At 37.2% G+C, this 17,061-nt stretch overlaps 1 protein-coding gene across 2 annotated transcripts in view; it reads right to left on the reverse strand.

Annotated features, from left to right (window-relative positions):
• OLFM3 (olfactomedin 3) overlaps nucleotides 1-17,061 on the reverse strand; it is a 41,482-nt gene that overhangs the window by 12,525 nt on the left and 11,896 nt on the right. The window contains exon 1 of one of the 2 annotated variants that reach the window (XM_084211278.1): nucleotides 1,098-1,241. The exons of the other annotated variant lie outside the window; for it this stretch is intronic. Coding sequence (XP_084067404.1) covers nucleotides 1,098-1,226 — 129 coding nt within the window. The 5' untranslated portion in view covers nucleotides 1,227-1,241. Of the gene's footprint in view, nucleotides 1-1,097; nucleotides 1,242-17,061 lie in introns of those variants that run through there. 2 annotated transcript variants of the gene reach the window in all.

A 17,061-nucleotide genomic window follows, 5' to 3' on the forward strand; every position in this document is an offset into this window, starting at 1 on the left:
ACTGTGACTCAGTGAAATGAAATTGCATTTAAGGAAAATAGAGCTTTTCTTTGTATTCTCACCTTGCTGCTCTAAAAGATAACAGAATTTTTCTTATAACATATTTAATTTTGAAGTAGTAATATTTATAGACTACATACAGTGGTTTTCTGCAGTAGTATTTTTCCTGCATGCATTTATTCAATTATTCTATTTCAGTTAGTAAATACATAATTTTTAGTTACAAAATTCTGAGTTTTGAGAATTGTGAATTGCTATACAAATAGTTACATTTATATTTTACATAACCTATTATGTAAACATCTGATTGCAGTTACACAAAAAGATATATAGATAAGAGTGTTTTACTAAGCTTATAAGAAAATTATGTTCTAATTTAATTTATGAATACCAGGTTAGTGTTCCCTCTAAAGTAAAAAGTTGCTTGACTTTTTAGGCTTCTCATGAGTTTATAGCTATTCACAGCTTTCCTGGAGGTTTTTATTAACTGAGGCTGCTGTATATGAGCATCAATGATATGAAGTGATATTTCTGTCATTTGTATTATTCCCATTATCAGCCTTTCAAAAATTCTGGTATCTAACCTCCAAGTACCAATTTTATTTTGTTTCTAACAGCTATTTATTTGTTCAACTGTATTCCAATAAAGAAAAATAAGAAGGAATCAGACCCTTTGCATATTCTAGTGAATAGTTACTAGGTAACATTATCCAATTTTCAAAAAGAAAGGTACTGTCAGATATAATATTCTAAACAACACAATGCATTTTTCTGGAGCAGTAAAGATAGGAAGAACAGTCTAGGCAAATAAAAAGACATTGCTGTACTCTTTGTAGAATTTCATGCTCAAGATTAAGGCATTTGTGCTTACATATTTAAGGATACTATTTTGAAACCTTTCCTTTCATAGTAAGACCACAACATGCTCACCAATGTGCAGTTTTATGATGCCCAAAAAAAAAGCATGCATTAAGAGATGATAGGAAGATTAGTAACTAAAAAAGAGATTTACAAAGAGGCAACAAATTAATGCTTTTGCTGGCACTTAAATACTAATTCAGTATTAAGATAGCTTGCAACATATAACAGCTACTTACTAGAGAATCTGAAGTGGTTATTCTGGTGGTATTTAGTCCTACCAGAGAAGGGAGAGTTTGGGACATCCAGTTAGAGATCATTGCCATGGTACTAAGAACAGCACCAAGCTTCAGCAGTGGAGGGCTCATTGCTGTGGAGCTAATGAGTTTTCATAGTGAGTGATTATCATCCCAGTGCAGGCTGGCAGTGAGAGGCGTGACTGCAGCACACAACATCCACAGCATGAAAGGAGATCAAGCTACCCAGATTTAATCATCCATTAAAAACATCCATATCCTCATCTGCCCTCTTTCTGCTCTTACTAACAAATACTTATGAGTGTCTTATGCTGACCACTAAATAAACAATCCTTTCTATGCCAGTAGTCATTGCAGTTTCCAGTGGGAGATGGCGTGGGTGAATTATCTCTTTATAGGTGCTAGACAGTCAATTAGCCCTTAATTAGTTTAGTCCAGGCAGAGCAGTGTGTTCCTGTCTGAAATGCAAAAGCCTGAGCACAAATAACCCCCCCACTTCCCATCAGTGCTCTGGCAGAAATATGTTCAAGCCTGTTTGTAAATATGGTTCTGTACTTGTCCATGGGGAAGGGGCAGAACTGTCAGCCTGCTCATCAAAGCACCTGGACCTCCTGTGATTTGCTAATCTCTCACAGATTACAAACATCAGAGACTTTATTATTTGCACAACTTGTTATTAAGATCTTTATTGTTCATAAAAGACCATTGAGGCTGTGAAGAGTCACATTTCTCAGTGTTCTTGTTAGTTTACAAGTTTTTGTACCAAGAGTTATTGCATTACTCCCAGGGTTGGCAGACTCACTATGTCTTCATTGGTGCTGTGATGCAAACAGAAGATAAATTGGGGATCACACATTTTGAGACTTCTTTTGGCTTTGCTGTTAAATCTACTGCTCCCTAGTGCTGTAGAAGGAGCTGTAGGTTCTGTAGCAATTTATCTTGCTCATATATTGAGCGTAGGAGGGGGAAAGAAAAGCAGAAAAAACAGTCTAGAAATCATTGTGCCACAGGAGCAGTTTTACTTTTTAAGAATTATTTGTGAAAGAAGTGCTGAGTGAGGACTTCTAATGGCACTTACTTAAGAGAAAACTTGCATAAAGTTTGCTGAGAGACAGGCTACTGCATTTTCCCCAGGGCAGTTATGGACTTAATTTCTGAATTTGCTTCAGAAAAGCAAATTACTTTTTCTTGAGGACTTCTGGCAGTGCTATGAAGGAATCCTGCGTGCAATGAAACTGAAGGGATGTGTATTTATGGGTGTTTGTCAACATGGATGTATTTATTAAAGCTACTGTAACTCTGCTAACAGTTTTTCAGATTCTCAGAGCTTGTGCACTAATTCAGTCTAGACATTTCTCTTTCAATATCCATTCAGAATGATTTCCATAAATCATTTTATGGAAGATATATGTAAACTTATTTTTTTTAAAATACAATGAAAACCCTTTGAGAGCTATTAAATAAACTTAAGGACTTGCCCAGCAACAGAATATAAAAAAATCTGTGTATGCAATTATTAAGTGTCTTGTGGTAGTTACACAGTAAATTAAACTGTGAAATGTTTGAAATACTCAAAAAATTAATTCACTGAAGAGTTCTGAATACAATGAAACCCACAAATACATTGTTGCTAGAAGTTGTGCGTAGATGGCAAATTTGAGAAAGGCTATGTGATCACAGCTGTTTTGCTCAGAGTATTTTCTGTTTTTCAGGAGATAAAGCTTGGATTGCCTGATAGTGGTCATTCTGTACATTTCTCTGTAGAGAGAGTCCCTGTGGTCCATTCTTGATATGGTGATTTTGAGACTGAGAGCTGAGTCAGGCCTTTAGCTCAGCCTGATGAAGGGCTTAGTGGAAGGAGGCGTTTGAGCCTTTCCCTGAGTCAGTGTTTCTGTGGAGAGGGGCTCAAAGCTGTCCCCTGAACACATATGCAAACTGAACTGTCCAGATTGACATCAAAAGTGAGGCTTTTTGCTGAACTGTCACATTTCATTGGCAATCAGTCAATTTCCCAAGGACTTCCACTGATTAGTTCCAATATGGATTAGGTAGCATTTGATAATGCTGGATAATTTTTCAGTTTTCTTAGATTGTTCTGAAGTGTCTCAGTATCCTATCTAGACCTAATACAAAAAAAGATTCTAATTCATTGGTTTTATCACCTTTTCCTATTCCTGTCCTCTTTCAGAAGTTTAGTAAGCGCACTGATTCCCTCAGTTCCAGAACATTTCCTGAATGTAATGACAGAAGTTTGTTTTACCACACTGATTTGCAGCTTTGGACATTTTTGGTTTTCTTCTCTTGAACATTTGCAGTTTCACAGAAGAATGTAATTTGTCTCCTCCTGAATTTTAACATTGGACAAAATACATTCAAAAGGCAATAAAACACTTTTCTTATGCCCAGATTAAAAATTATTTTTGATTATCCTCCATCCAGGGTATTGTCAGCTCCTGGAAAGAATTCTGTTTGTTGAGTTACCATGATTATTCCTAACAGATGACCTGCTTCTTGGTTCTTGTGACAGAATATTCATTAATGCAGTTTAGCACTTTATTTTCTTCCCACTGGTTTAACTGTAGAAGAGAAAGCTTGCTGCCATGTGATTCCCAGTATTGCTGCTGGATACATCTTTACAGAACTCAGCAGGAGGTGATCCTCCAGTCCTCTTGGCTGGTTATATAATTTAACATTACCAGAGCTCTGGCATCCCCGTGCTGCTGGAGTCAGACCTGCTGTAGCTGCACAGGGGCTCTACAGCCCCTTTGTGCTGCAGTGCAGGGATGAGGGCAGCTTGTACAAGTGTCTGGGAGCCTGGGGGCTGCAGGAAGATGAAAACCCTTTCTTCTAGGGCAGCTGCAAATGGAATGGCAGCCCTGGGTGTGCTTGCACAAACAGGGACAGCACGTGCTCTGGGGACTGTCAGTATTCCACACATCTGATATTTTTGTGCACCCATTTGTCAAGTATTGCTTCAGAGCAATCCTTGTCTCTATTGCTAGGTAAGATGTGCATGGGAACCGTCTTAAAAATGTTTCCTTCCTGATCAGTGGAATGAAATGAAACTCAATGAAACTATTATTTGTTTGTGTTTTTACCAGAACTGTCTAAGTGTTCAAACCCCCTTTTTGTTAAGGAAATTAAGTGTTAAAATAAGATCCTGTTACATTTTGATAGAGATCAAGTCTACTGAAAATGAGAACGCATCCCAACATTATCTTATTGCAAGTGAGGTAGTAGGATCTCTGTACTGTAAAAAGTAATTAACAGCAGTATTAGGAACAGTAACAGAGCAAATGTCCTGAGTCAGCAACATGTGAAAATATACCCAGCCCAAAAACTAATTACCTCCTGGCCAGAGGAAAGCATTGATTGTAAGAAAGAGGAAATTGTGATCTTCAGCCACAGCCACCTAACCCTGATGTCAGCGTATTTAATATATGTGAAAAACAATGCTACCTTAAGAAATTCTTACAATTCAAAATTGTGCTCATGGGTAAATGCTATCATGTAAACACCTGAAACCTTGCATTTTATGCTGAAGTGATTGCACACTCATGGCTTAGCTGGCTTAACTAGATTCCTTTGAAGCAGAGCAAAATCAGGAATCCTAAATCTCAGTAAGTTTGTACTTTGACAGGTTAGGTGTAGAAATTAAGCTCAAGAAGAAAAGCCAAAGCTTCCCTCATTGCACTGTTGTTCTATATTGTATTTAGTTCTTTGTCTTCATGTGATATATTGTGCTCAGTAGTACATTGGTTTAAAAAATGGCAGTTCATTAGTCATGTTCCTGAGCATGATTATTTATTCACATTAGGTTAATGCATGCACAAAGCAAAGTTCTCAGAACTGGAACAGCAATTAACATTCACAGAGCTGCAGATGGACTGAGAAAGCACAGACTTGTGCTATCAGTTCAATTGCAGTTCTCTGAATTTAGAGAATTGTGCCTTCTTCATCTTCCTCTGGTTTTGTTCAACAAAACCCTGTGGCTTTGCAGTGTACTTGTGAGTAGCATTTTTCAGGTTTTTTTTAAGGGCAGTTTGAGAAGTGTGTGCCCTTTCTAGAAAATCTCTTTTCACAGCTCATCAGTGCATAGACAGTGACATTCTGCAGTCTCCACTTAGAGAAGTATTGAGGAAGGGATTTTTAGTCTGCTGTCCATTACATGCTTCTGTACCAATGCTCTTGAGGTGACCTTTTTGAAGTGGTCTTAGCTATCTGCTTGTTAATTTTTTAGGCTTCAGGGAGCTTCTTTTGAATAAAGACATTAAAGAACATTTTCGTGTTTTTTTCACACCTATTCTCTTGTGTTCTGCTGTTAGCAAATCCCAAGTGTACAGAATAACAAAGTAGTGTCTTTACAGAAGAATTAGTTCATTATGAGAATTGACTGAAACAGGAAACACGATGGGCAGTCTGCTTTAGCAAAGTCTGCAGTTAATTGAAACAGCTTGGAAAAACAAATGGGTGGGGAAGGACTAAGTGAAATAAAGAGAAAAGCTTCTTCTGTTGGTTTCCTGCCATTTAGTTTTCAGTAACATTTATATCAGGTGGTCAATAAAACTTCATAAGCTTTTCCCTCAAGATATGATGATGGATCTAATGGGAGAAAGAGCATATTTTCTAAAATATATGGAGACATCTATTTAGTAGATAATGACTAAAGATTGTGCAGACAGTCCTTTTTCTTTTAACAGAGGCTGGAAATCTGTATGTTTTTAGAGGATTCTGGGATCTCTTATCTTTCTCTGAGCAATGAGGATGCAATGTTGGATGGTTCTGGGACTGGAATTTGTTGCAGTTTTGATTTCCTTTAAAAACTGTATGGACTGGATATGAGAATTTATACAGAATTCCTCCTCCAGTAGTTCTGATGCTTAATGTACAATTTTGGTTTTCCATCTTGAAAATACGTATTATTCTATTGAGGCTGGATGAGGTAGGTGAGCTGGCTTTCATTGAGAGTAAATGTTAAGAAATTAAAGGAGCTGAAACTGAAATTCCCCATGAAGTTAGATAATATATAATCCTGGAGAGAGCTTGAGCAATGAACATCAGTAAATTCTGTAGTAATTTAATAAAATAAGTGGTTTCAGCTGGCTCTGACTGCAACTAGATGCTCAAAACCAGAGACCTCAGCTAATTAGAGCCAAAGTACATTGAGCCTGTGAGAATGGGCAATATAACTGGCCCTTCCTCTGGTTAATGCAAGTTTACAGCTTTCAGTCAGCACTTAACTGAACTGGAGCTTGCCTGTCACATTTAATAGATACAGGTAAATTTGTTCAGTGCCTTTTTAAAATCTCCTTGAGTTTTTGCAAGTGAGAAGAAGACAGAAATGAAGAAAGTAGAAAGGCTTTGCAAAACAAAATTCCCTGTCAAAGGGGAATTTTGTCTTTGGGAAAAGACTTAGTGGGGTATGTCTCCACTTACAAATACAAAAGGGTTGGGGTACGGGGTTGAATGCTGGCCCACAGCAAACCACAGTGTGTGTTTGTGCCACACACCCTAATTATCTTTTCCTTTCATGCCTGGGCATGATTCAGTTAGATGGTTTGGACATGGATGCAGCATTTCAACAGGGAAAGAGTAGTTTTGCTGTGTGGAAAGGAGCTGTCCCTCAGAGCTCAGAAATCAGCTCATCTCCTTTTTATTTAGCAGCTGTATGCTGTATGGCTGTATTTGCATTTGGCCAAGTGCTGTCTTTGGAACTGAGAGCAAAGGAACCATGTATTGTTTGATTTCTGCTGCATTCTGACAAGCAAGTCTTTGTTCTTTGTAAATTTACAGCTTTGCATTAGAGAAACACTTGGCTGTATTCTCCTATATTTCCCAATGCAGATAATTGTCAAGACTGACTAATAAAAAGTAAGGTGGGGCAGGTTATCCTGCTAACTTGTCCTTCATCCCACCATGTTTCCATACATTCTTTTGGCCAGTCTCTTAAACTGTCACATTGTGCTGATACCCTTTTCTAACACATCTGTCATATACTCTATGGAGTTGAAATAGGGAAAAATTCTTCAGAAGTTCAAAGCTGAGCTTACTCCCAGTGGTCTGGCAACCCACAGACTACAGTACTAACCAAAAGTTTAGAGGTTTAACCAGCATGGCACTGATAATGGCATTTAAAGGCTGTAGCATCTTCCTGTTTGGATTTTCTAACAATAGTGGCATTGACAACATTTCCTTCCTGAGATATAAAGATCTTTTTCTGTAGGCAGAAAGTCCAAGAAAGAAAATTACATTTCTGTTCAGAAAGCACCACACGTTTCCTGCAACATCTTAAAATAACAAGATTTTGTGAATGTGTCTCACTGCAAGCAAATCCATTCTTAATGTATTCTTCTTCTTGACACCATCCTGGAAGGCCTAGTTTATTTTAAACAGGGATGAAAGCTTACAAGTAGTGTAAGTGAATAATGAGAAAATTCCATGGGCAATCTTGCCTGCAAGACAGAGGTGTTAATCCAAATGCTGTGGCCAAACTCCAGCTTTGCTCTATTGAGCAAAATGCTTCTTGCAGTTTCAGTTGGATACTTAACCTGTTCTAAATGCTGTGTAGTGCTTTGAATACAAAGAGCCAGGTGCTGTGTTTCATCTCAGTAAAACATGATGCTTTTCAGTAGTGGGTAAAACAATGTATGGATATGCCACAAAGCATGATCCCAGATGCTGTAAAATATTTCTATGTTCAAATGAGGGTATAGAAAGCAAGCACTTGCTACTTTCTAAGGCTGTAACAATCTTACAAGTTTCTGAATGGAGTAATTTTGAAAAGAGCTCTAGCTGTTCATTTGGGAAGCAAAATTGTATTACTTGAAGAAAAATAATAGAGAGTGTACCACAAACCTTACTGAAGTTATGATATACTGTTTTTCTTGCTGCCTTTTTAATTTCCTATTTAGGTTTTACAGAACAGAAAGAAAAGTTTTAAATAATATTTCACTTTAAGGGATTCAATTGCTCATTTCTATCAATCTTCTCCTTTACCCTATTTTTTTTTCCTTTTTTTACTAACATAATTTAAATTGGTGTGTGACCCTGAGGTATTAAGTTAAATCCATCCTTGTAAGGAATGGGTGCTTCCCTCCATAGGGCTGCTGAGGGCCAGAATGCTATTAGCAACTGCAGCTTCTCATGGATGAGGAATTCGAGTGTAAAATTTGAAGGTTCAAATTTCTGTTCCCAGCCCCCTGTGAGTAAAAAGAGAAATTTATTAAACTGGTGCTGTTGTTTAAAGGTAGTACTGTGGGAAATGCACTTCTGTAATGCACAGCAATGAACGCCAAATATAAACATTAAAAAAACCCAAATGTGTCCCAGATCTTCTGAAGATCAGTGTTCTTATCTCTCAGGCAGTAACAGTGTATAAATACATAACATTGTGTACTCTCAGGCAGTAACATTGTATAAATAAAGAACTTAATAATGTGTGGTTTAATCTTGGCTACCATTTCCCTGAAATGATAAAATGCCAATTTTCTAAGTTTTGATTTGGATGATTGGGATTTCTGCATATGGGTGAGAAACAAGATTGTAAAAGCTACTCTGAATATGAAAAGTTTACACCAATTTTGTAAAACTCTTAGGAGGGAAGAAAAAGCTGCAGGAAGGAAGAGATGAGGAAAAAATAGCTCTCAAAACCCTGACATATTTAGTGGTGAGCTATTAGGGATTACTGCCTCTTTGCTCCCACCTTGGCACTTCAATATACCAAAAGAAAGATGCCTAAAAGACAATTCAAAGCACCTGTTAAACTAAATTTAGTATTTATGCATGGGCACAGTGGCAGTCATGGTAGTGTGCCTATCCTCAGCCTGGTCATTCTGTCACCTTGGGCACACTGCCTGCTGTGTGAAGGTTGAGATTCTTCCTTAACACTTACCAAAACCCTGAACAGGTTAATTTTGGTTGCTTCTTCTTAGAGACAAAGGCTCTGTCTTTGTCTCATACAGCTCATGATATTCCAGGATCTCAAGCTCAGCAAATGTGTTGGAAAACCAGAGATGTCTACATTGCTTTGAAAGAAGTGATTTGATTTCTGCCTTCCCTTCCTCCATTTCTACCAGGGGTTTGACTCAGGTGTGATTGCCACACAACTCTGTAAACTTTTAGTATCAGCACAATGCTCAGAAAAATCCATATGGGCAGCAGTTAGCATCTATTAGGAGAGGCCATATTCTTTTGACTACAAGAAAGTGGTGTACATTGAAAGTTCTTGTAAAACTAGCACAGAAAATTGTGAGCCAAAGTAAATACTGACATAAATGTAGGTATTTTTTCAAACTTGTGGAAAATGAAAGCTGGAGACATACTCTAAGCTATGTTCACAATATAAGTACGTAGCTTGCATGGTGGTACTTAAAGGTTAATAATTTCAACACCTGTGATTCTTCACCTTGTCATGTGTTATCCTTTACCCTCTCCTTGTGGCTCTAAAAGAGGCATTGAATCCTGTTCTCTGAGTTAGGAAGTTGTAGTCTTGGACTAATACTGGGTGGTTTTCAGCTGCTAGAGACCAGGACTGCAGCAGTTGAGGAGCTGGTGGAAATGCTGGGCTTTGTGCCTTTGCAGTCGTACAGAGCAGTGGCTGATACTCCAGGCTGTGACACTGGAAGGGAACAAAGCTGTTACAGCTTGGTAAGCAGTCCTGACACCAAACCAATCTATGACCTACCCCACACAAACATTTCATTTTTCCTCTTCCAAATGAAGATGAAAATGTATTCTAAAAAAACCTTAACAATGCTCATCAAGTCACAATACAGTCATTCTTTTACAGTTGCAGTTTATGACCAAAGGAAACAAGGTCATGACTGGAATTTTGCAGTTTTATGGGATTTAGTGAGCTGACAACAGTGGAGTATAAATGATGAAGACTCAAGTGATACCCCATCAGAAGTCTTCTGACACTCTCCATAACCTGTATTTTTAAATGTCTCTTCAGCACTTTAGGCTATTCTTTTATCATCTCCAGCACTTAATCCCTGTCTGCAGTCATAATCTTCTGTTTACAATACCAAATTAAAACACCACTATTATCTCACAGGAGAAAAATATGAAATGTGTGAGGAGTGAGCATCAGTGAACAGCTCAGAAGCAAAGATTTCATTTACAGAGAAAAAGGTTTCAGTCCACAAGAAGTTCAATGCAGGCATTCTTTCTAGCTTTAATGAGGGCAAATTCACCAATTGAGAATCACAAAGTCACTGAGTCTTTAAAGGATGGCTTAGCAATGTGCCTATGAGAATAAAATTCAGAGGCAATGCTGGTGAAGTTTTACATAAGCTTTTAGATCTAATTAATAAAAAAGGGCCAAGATTTTGATTAATGAAGGCATTTACATAACCTTAAAGATTTGATATTAATTTTACAGAGAGATTTAACTAACCTATTAGCAAATGGCAGAGAAATTTAATAAAATATTTCTACTATATCTTGTAATTAGTTTCTGCAGCTTGGCTAGCAGTGCTACAGAAAGTAGAGCTATTTGTACAAGGGCAAAAAATAACTCTGGACACAAAACCTGTGCTGGAGCTTCTGAAAGTGTTTTCAATTTTAAAAACATGTACAAACTCATCTCAAGGACCACAAAACAAGAACAGGAAATTTCGATCAAAGCCACTGTACAGTTCAGACTATAAACTTCTTATCTGTTTTTTATAGCCCTCTCTCCTGACCAAGCAAAAATTCTGTTCTAAGTTTTTGTCTTGCATTAATGTATTCCTAGCCAAGATTCCCATCTCTTGCTTCTAAAAAAGCATCAAAACATTAAACAATAAAAGTAAAAGCTACTAACATGAAACTGGAAAAAAAAACCTTAGCCAATTTGTCAAAGTGCTTGTGGTGTTAAGGCAATTAAATAGCAATAAAAAAGCATGAAGTCTCATAATGGTTAGCTTTGAAAATCCATTTTAGATTTATAACTAGAATGAAATTATTTAAAATCTATATAAAAGGAGATGGTTTGACAGAAATGGGAAGATGCTGAAGATTTTATTGTGGTACTGAAAGTGGGAAACTGAAGATACTGTATTTCACACATACTTTTTTATTGACTTTTTGCTTTTTGATGGAACAAATTATTTCTTATTTGTTTTCTTCTGAATACAACAGAGTCAATCTGTCACAAATAAGGAGAAAAGTGATTCCAGATGGAATCTACTTCAGCCAGTGCTTTGGGAAAATGTTTATCTTTGGGGCCAGATGGAATGCCATAGGGCTATTTGAAAGAATTCGTGGGTTTGTTTGTTTGTTTTTTTTTAAATATAGCATATAATGGAGAAAAAAGAAGGTGAAAATACATTCTCTAATATGAAAATATGGCTGCTGCAGGGAAACACCTCCTGTGTTCCTACTTCTGTCTTGTGGTCAAGGGGAAGGCAGGTAGGCCCATTAATGCAGGATTTCAGCGGGGGACCATGAGGAATAACAGAAAAGCTTCCCAATGAACAGGCAGTAACAGAAAATTTAAAAGACACAGGCTTTTTCAGAAGAAATAAACCCCAAGAAACCAAGCATTAGTTTGTTGCAGCTTCTCATCTGCTTTAGATTGTTTAGGAAACAGACTTCTGGAGGTCTTATATCTGATGCAAGGGATGACAGCTTTAGCCTCAAGACTGTTAATACTTTCCTGAATTATCCTGGTTGGAAGATCTTTTTGTTTTACTGCCACACACATGTTTTACAGACAATACAAGTGATTTCCTGAAGGGCACTTCAAAAAACCCAACCTGATTTTATACCACATTTTCCTGGAGGGATTTAATCTGGAGTTTTAAAATAAAGTGCCAAGTTTTAGCTCTGGAGTAACTTAATTACATGACAGTCACTCTGCAGACAGTTTGTGCTCATTATAGTCAAAACCAGTCTTTAAAGGCTGAGTGTGACTTGCAGGATTTACACCAGAGCTCTATCACAATCCTCCTGGTCTGGATAGATTACACAGCACATTGTAACTTTCCTCACTTTGTTAAGCTCAGCTCTGGACTGTGAGATTTTTGATACATTGTTCAGTGAACTCAGGATACAGAGAAGTTAATGAGTTAAAGGGAAACTCAGTAGATAAAGTTTGTGACATGGCCATTTCTCATCCACAGTGCGAATAAAAAATATTCTGATGAATTTAAAATATTACATTTATTATTGGGGATTTTATTAAATGACTGATATAAAAAAATTGTTTCCTTTTAATAAATTATTAATAGGTGAAAGACAAGTCCTTAGGTTGTAAATGACTTTTTGATCCTCAAACTTGTTAATCAAGTCATTTCACATAAATTCAATGTCATATTAGTAAGAAGAATGGATATTTTTGGCTAAGCAACAAATTCTTTTTCAAATAATTTAGAAATATCAGTTTAGGTACTTTATTTCTTTAGGAAAATTGATAGAGACCTGAAATACATTTATTTTGTTGTTTTTGTTGCTTACACCCACAGTCTATGGGAATGCTCCAGTGCCTGGAAAGCAGGCTACAAAAACACACCTAAGTGGAGGCATTCAAGCAATCTTGTTTTATTCTGATTTCTACCCTCATGTTTTGCTGCTGGCAGTCTTTCATGTTTTTTTATTGTTAAGTTACATGTCTGAGCTATACAGAAGCTGTTTGCAGCTCTGGTGTATTTTTGATTCTTCAGAACTCCTGGTTATGGTTTCTTAAGCCATATAAATTACTGATTTTTTCCCTTAGCAAACCATTTTCTCTAACTGTTGGTTCAATAAATGATACAACTTCCTAAAAGCTTTACCTGGCTTATATACATACATGAACCTCAGACCCTCCCTTAATGTGTATTAGTTTTCTGTGCCACATTTTGCTTTCTGGGGTCAGAACAATTGAGTTCAGATGAGATTTACAGATATGGATCTCTTTGCAGAAGAACTCTGGCTCCAGATTTTCCATCCTCCCTTGCAGAGTCAAAGACTCTTCTAGGAGTTGGAGCTTGAGGGTACCTGTATTAAGTAACTGAGATATCAGACTGTAAACTTAGCTTTGCTAAATCCTTCAAGAGTGATAAGCCTTCCTAGTTTGGACTTTCCTCATTGTTCCTTGAGGGTATAATGAATTACCTATAGATAAATTTTGGACTGTGCACTACCTGTAGACCAGCTAGTAAAACACAAATTAGTATCTCAATCAGTGTTCCCTGAAGATTTTAATTTCTGCTATGAATTCCCAGATGTACAGGAAATGTCACTACTATAAATCCCTTGAGCTGATCAGCAGTCTCAGAGACAGAATATATTGGATTTGGAAATTTTTCTTTCATAAAGGAAACAATATCAGGTAACACACCAGAGCAAGAAGGCAGAATGGAGGAGATAAAATCCCTGGTTTACTAGGCAGATGAGACTTCAGCCTTTACCTCAGCAGCACTGTGCTCTAGAGATAAAGCTGGAAACCTGAGGTTGTATAATGTATAATGCAAATTTTATCTAGATACAAATGTTATTTATTGTTTTTACTCTTTCTCTTTGCACTTCGGGTCTTGGAGGAATTAGTGCTTAATTCAGAAGATATTGCTCCTGCATTGCTGCAAGTTTATGTTGTCCTGGACTTGGCAAGAATACTGGAATCTAATTAAACCAGTATAGGAATGAAGGCTGGGAGTCAGCAGGTGCAAGAGAGTCACAGAAAAAAGGTAAAATCTCTTGCTTTGACTCAAAAGTGAGGTATCAGAAGTCAGATACATTAAACAAGGAACAAATAAAGTCTCTAGTGCAGCTTGCTTGGCAGTCAAAAGAATGTTATTATAATAGCTTTTTAGTGGAGTGGAAATATCCAATTTCCCCAAAGACCAATCTGGCTTAGCAGTGCAGACTTTCTGACTTCATATTCTAATGCTTACTTCACAAGACGCCTCATTTCTCCTTATGTAATGAATTGGAAACAACATTGTTTCAGAGCACAAAGTGCAAGTGCTGCTCCATTAGATAAAAGAATTCTCAAGGAACTTTACAAATAATAAAAAAGAGAAAACTGGCCCTACAGTCTGCATGCAAAAATTTTCAGATTTTAAATATTAGATGCTTCTAGACATGATAATCAAATATTATTTATCTCTAAGACAATCTGAGGAAAACAGTGTGGCTGATATAACAACATGGACCCTTTAAAAATGCAATGGAAATTGAAAGTTGGGAATATCAGTATCTTAGAAAAGAAAAGCACCCCTAAACAAGAACGTGCTTTATCAGATGTTGAGGGACTGATTATATTTCCAAATTACTTAACACTGTTTCTTTTGCCAAAGGCATAAGAACTGCAATGTAGCTGTAACATAGTACACTGTTTTATGCATTCTGAATGAAACCAGCAGGATAAAAGCCTTTCAGCATTCTACACAAACAGTTACATTGCTGCACCAAGTCAGTCTTCTGTAATTGTGAAGAATCTAAGGCAATCCACAGTCTGTGTTCATATTGTAATTTAAGCCTTCTGGGTTGGCAAAGAGTTGTCTGCAATCTATTGTAAGAGAGGAAAAAATAAAAAAAATACTTCATATGCTAATATAAGATTAAAGAAGAAAGCAGGGAAGAATAATAAAAATAACAGATTAAACTGAACAAGATAATATTCTTTACTCCTTATCTTATGTGACCCTTTTTAAAGAGTTTTCCTCAGTCTAGTATGATGCTCTTACTGGGTAATACAGTCTGCCAAAGAAAACTACTGCAGCTGAAAAGTGAGCTCTTTCAGAGAGAGCAGGATGGAAGTGTAAGAGTGAAGGCTAACAAAAATCAAGAAACAGGAGCTTTCTGATTTGTGTTAGGATGCTTTGGGACTCTCTAGTTGACCTGCAGTGGCTGAGAAGGGTTGTCTGAGCATGAAAACTCTCTGGATTACATGATTCTCTCTTCCTCACTGTCTTCCTGGAGGCATTAGTTGGCATCACAGGCTGCACTCAGCTCCGGGTATGCTGCAATCAGCAGGGACTCCTGGCAACACCAAGGCTGCAGTAGCAAGTGATTTATGACCATGTCAGTCCTTCTCTGGTGTTTTTACTGGATACATGTCAGAGGGTCCTGAAAGGCAAACCTGTAATCTTAGGAAAATGCAGCAGAGATGCCAGCCTCTAATACTGAGATACAAATTTAAGGGAAAAGGACGGGTGTGTTATTGTCTCTCATGAGTTCCTCAATAGTAAAGGAGTGTAGACATATCACTAAAAATCTTGTACACAGTGGGGCTTTTTGATGGTTTTTATTTCATGCATGAAAGAATCCCACTACCCTGGACTGATTTAGTTTTACTGAAGCACAAAGGCATGTAAATATGAATAAAATTTTTTGTGGCTCAGTGAAAGATGTATTGTTCTAATCAACAACTGGAGAGAATTTTCTGTATGAATTGATTATTTAATCCCTGAAATTAGGAGAGAAAACCTCATATTCCACCTTATAGAACCTTACTGATTTTTATTTTAGCACTTTTTTGGCCTATTTATTACACAGATTCATGGATATCCTATAACAAAAGGAATACATGCAGGACTCTGAACATGGGTTCTGCCTCTGAAGTAATATTCAAATTACTGGTTACTCTTTGAAAAGAACACAGATTTGAGGAACCTGTACTGCAGCTTTTTAAATAGTTTTATAAACTATAACATGAATTTATGAAACTCTGTCATACTTTCAATCAATTAATACATTTCTCCTTGCAATGCCACATGACCAAGTATCATTGACTTCACAGATCTCTGTGTTTTAGTGGGTTTCTGAAACAGAAGACTGAGGTAAACCTTTCCAGGCAAGTCCATCCTGTGCTGCCCTAAAGAGAGGACAGCAACACCCCCACTTTCTGAACCCAGACCTTGCACAGTGCTGAAGGAAGGAGGCTCAGGTTATTTTAATACAAGCAGCATCCTGTTGGTTGAAATAGAAGGGCTCTAAGAAACTTTTCCAGTAAATCAGGATCATGTTTTTAAAAGTCACAATGTAAGTTACCATCTTTTGCAACTGAGACAACACTAACAAAGGAGTTAATGAACTGGAAGTGATATAAAGCCTAAAGGGGAACATAAGGAATGCCAGATATCTTTAGAGTAACATTCTTGAACTACAGACTCCATATTATTTGAGACATTTGATCAACCACTAACTTGATTAACTGTTTTCCTTTCTTTTCCATACCACAGTATTTGGATCTCCTCAATCACACCTGCACATTCCATCAGCCAGCTCCATGCATAGTTACAAGTTAGGAGGACTGAAAACTCTGTAATGCTGAGATTATTAATTCACTGATTTTGAAGACTTAAGAGCAAATGGCTTGAAGTCTTAGCTTGAGACAAATGTGTTCATTTTACTTTTGAGAAAATGCTCTTATGACATCATCTGTCAGCAAAAAGCACTCGAATTTTGGCTGTATTTCTAGGATGACGCAGGGATAGGAATTTATGATGCAAGTATGTTAAATTGTTCTGTTTTGGAGGAATGGATTAAAGGCATTCTGAAGCTTCTGTTTCTAGTTTATCTTCTATGATTCTGTGAGTGCCCTGATGAAGGCAGGGAGCACAAGATTTGTTTCTGGGTGGAGGGAGTGAACTGGGAAGGAGAAAAATTTCTGAAATATCTAAGAGACTTTTTTGCTTTTCATTGAGATTAAAGGGGGGGATAGGATCCCCCCAAATACCATTAAAATGAGCAATGCTTTTAGAGGGCAACAGAGTGACAGAAAATGAGCTCTGTCTGACAAGACACTGAGGCTAATATCAGTAACTATTGATTTGGCTCGGGTCCACTAAAAACAGTCAAGCAGAACAATGGTGGGATGTTAGCATAGATAAGGTAGCTGTGTCTCCTTAATCAAGTAGTTTAAGTTTGGAATCTTTTTAAAGAGACTGTTTCATTTAAATGTTTTCTTTGTGTTTGTATTTGAGCTCGGGCTATGAAGTGAGGAGAAGGCATAATGAAGGTTAATGGAGCTCTCAGG

This window comes from Fringilla coelebs (assembly GCF_963513975.1).
Source record: "Fringilla coelebs genome assembly, chromosome: 9".
Taxonomy (NCBI): Eukaryota; Metazoa; Chordata; class Aves; order Passeriformes; family Fringillidae; genus Fringilla; species Fringilla coelebs.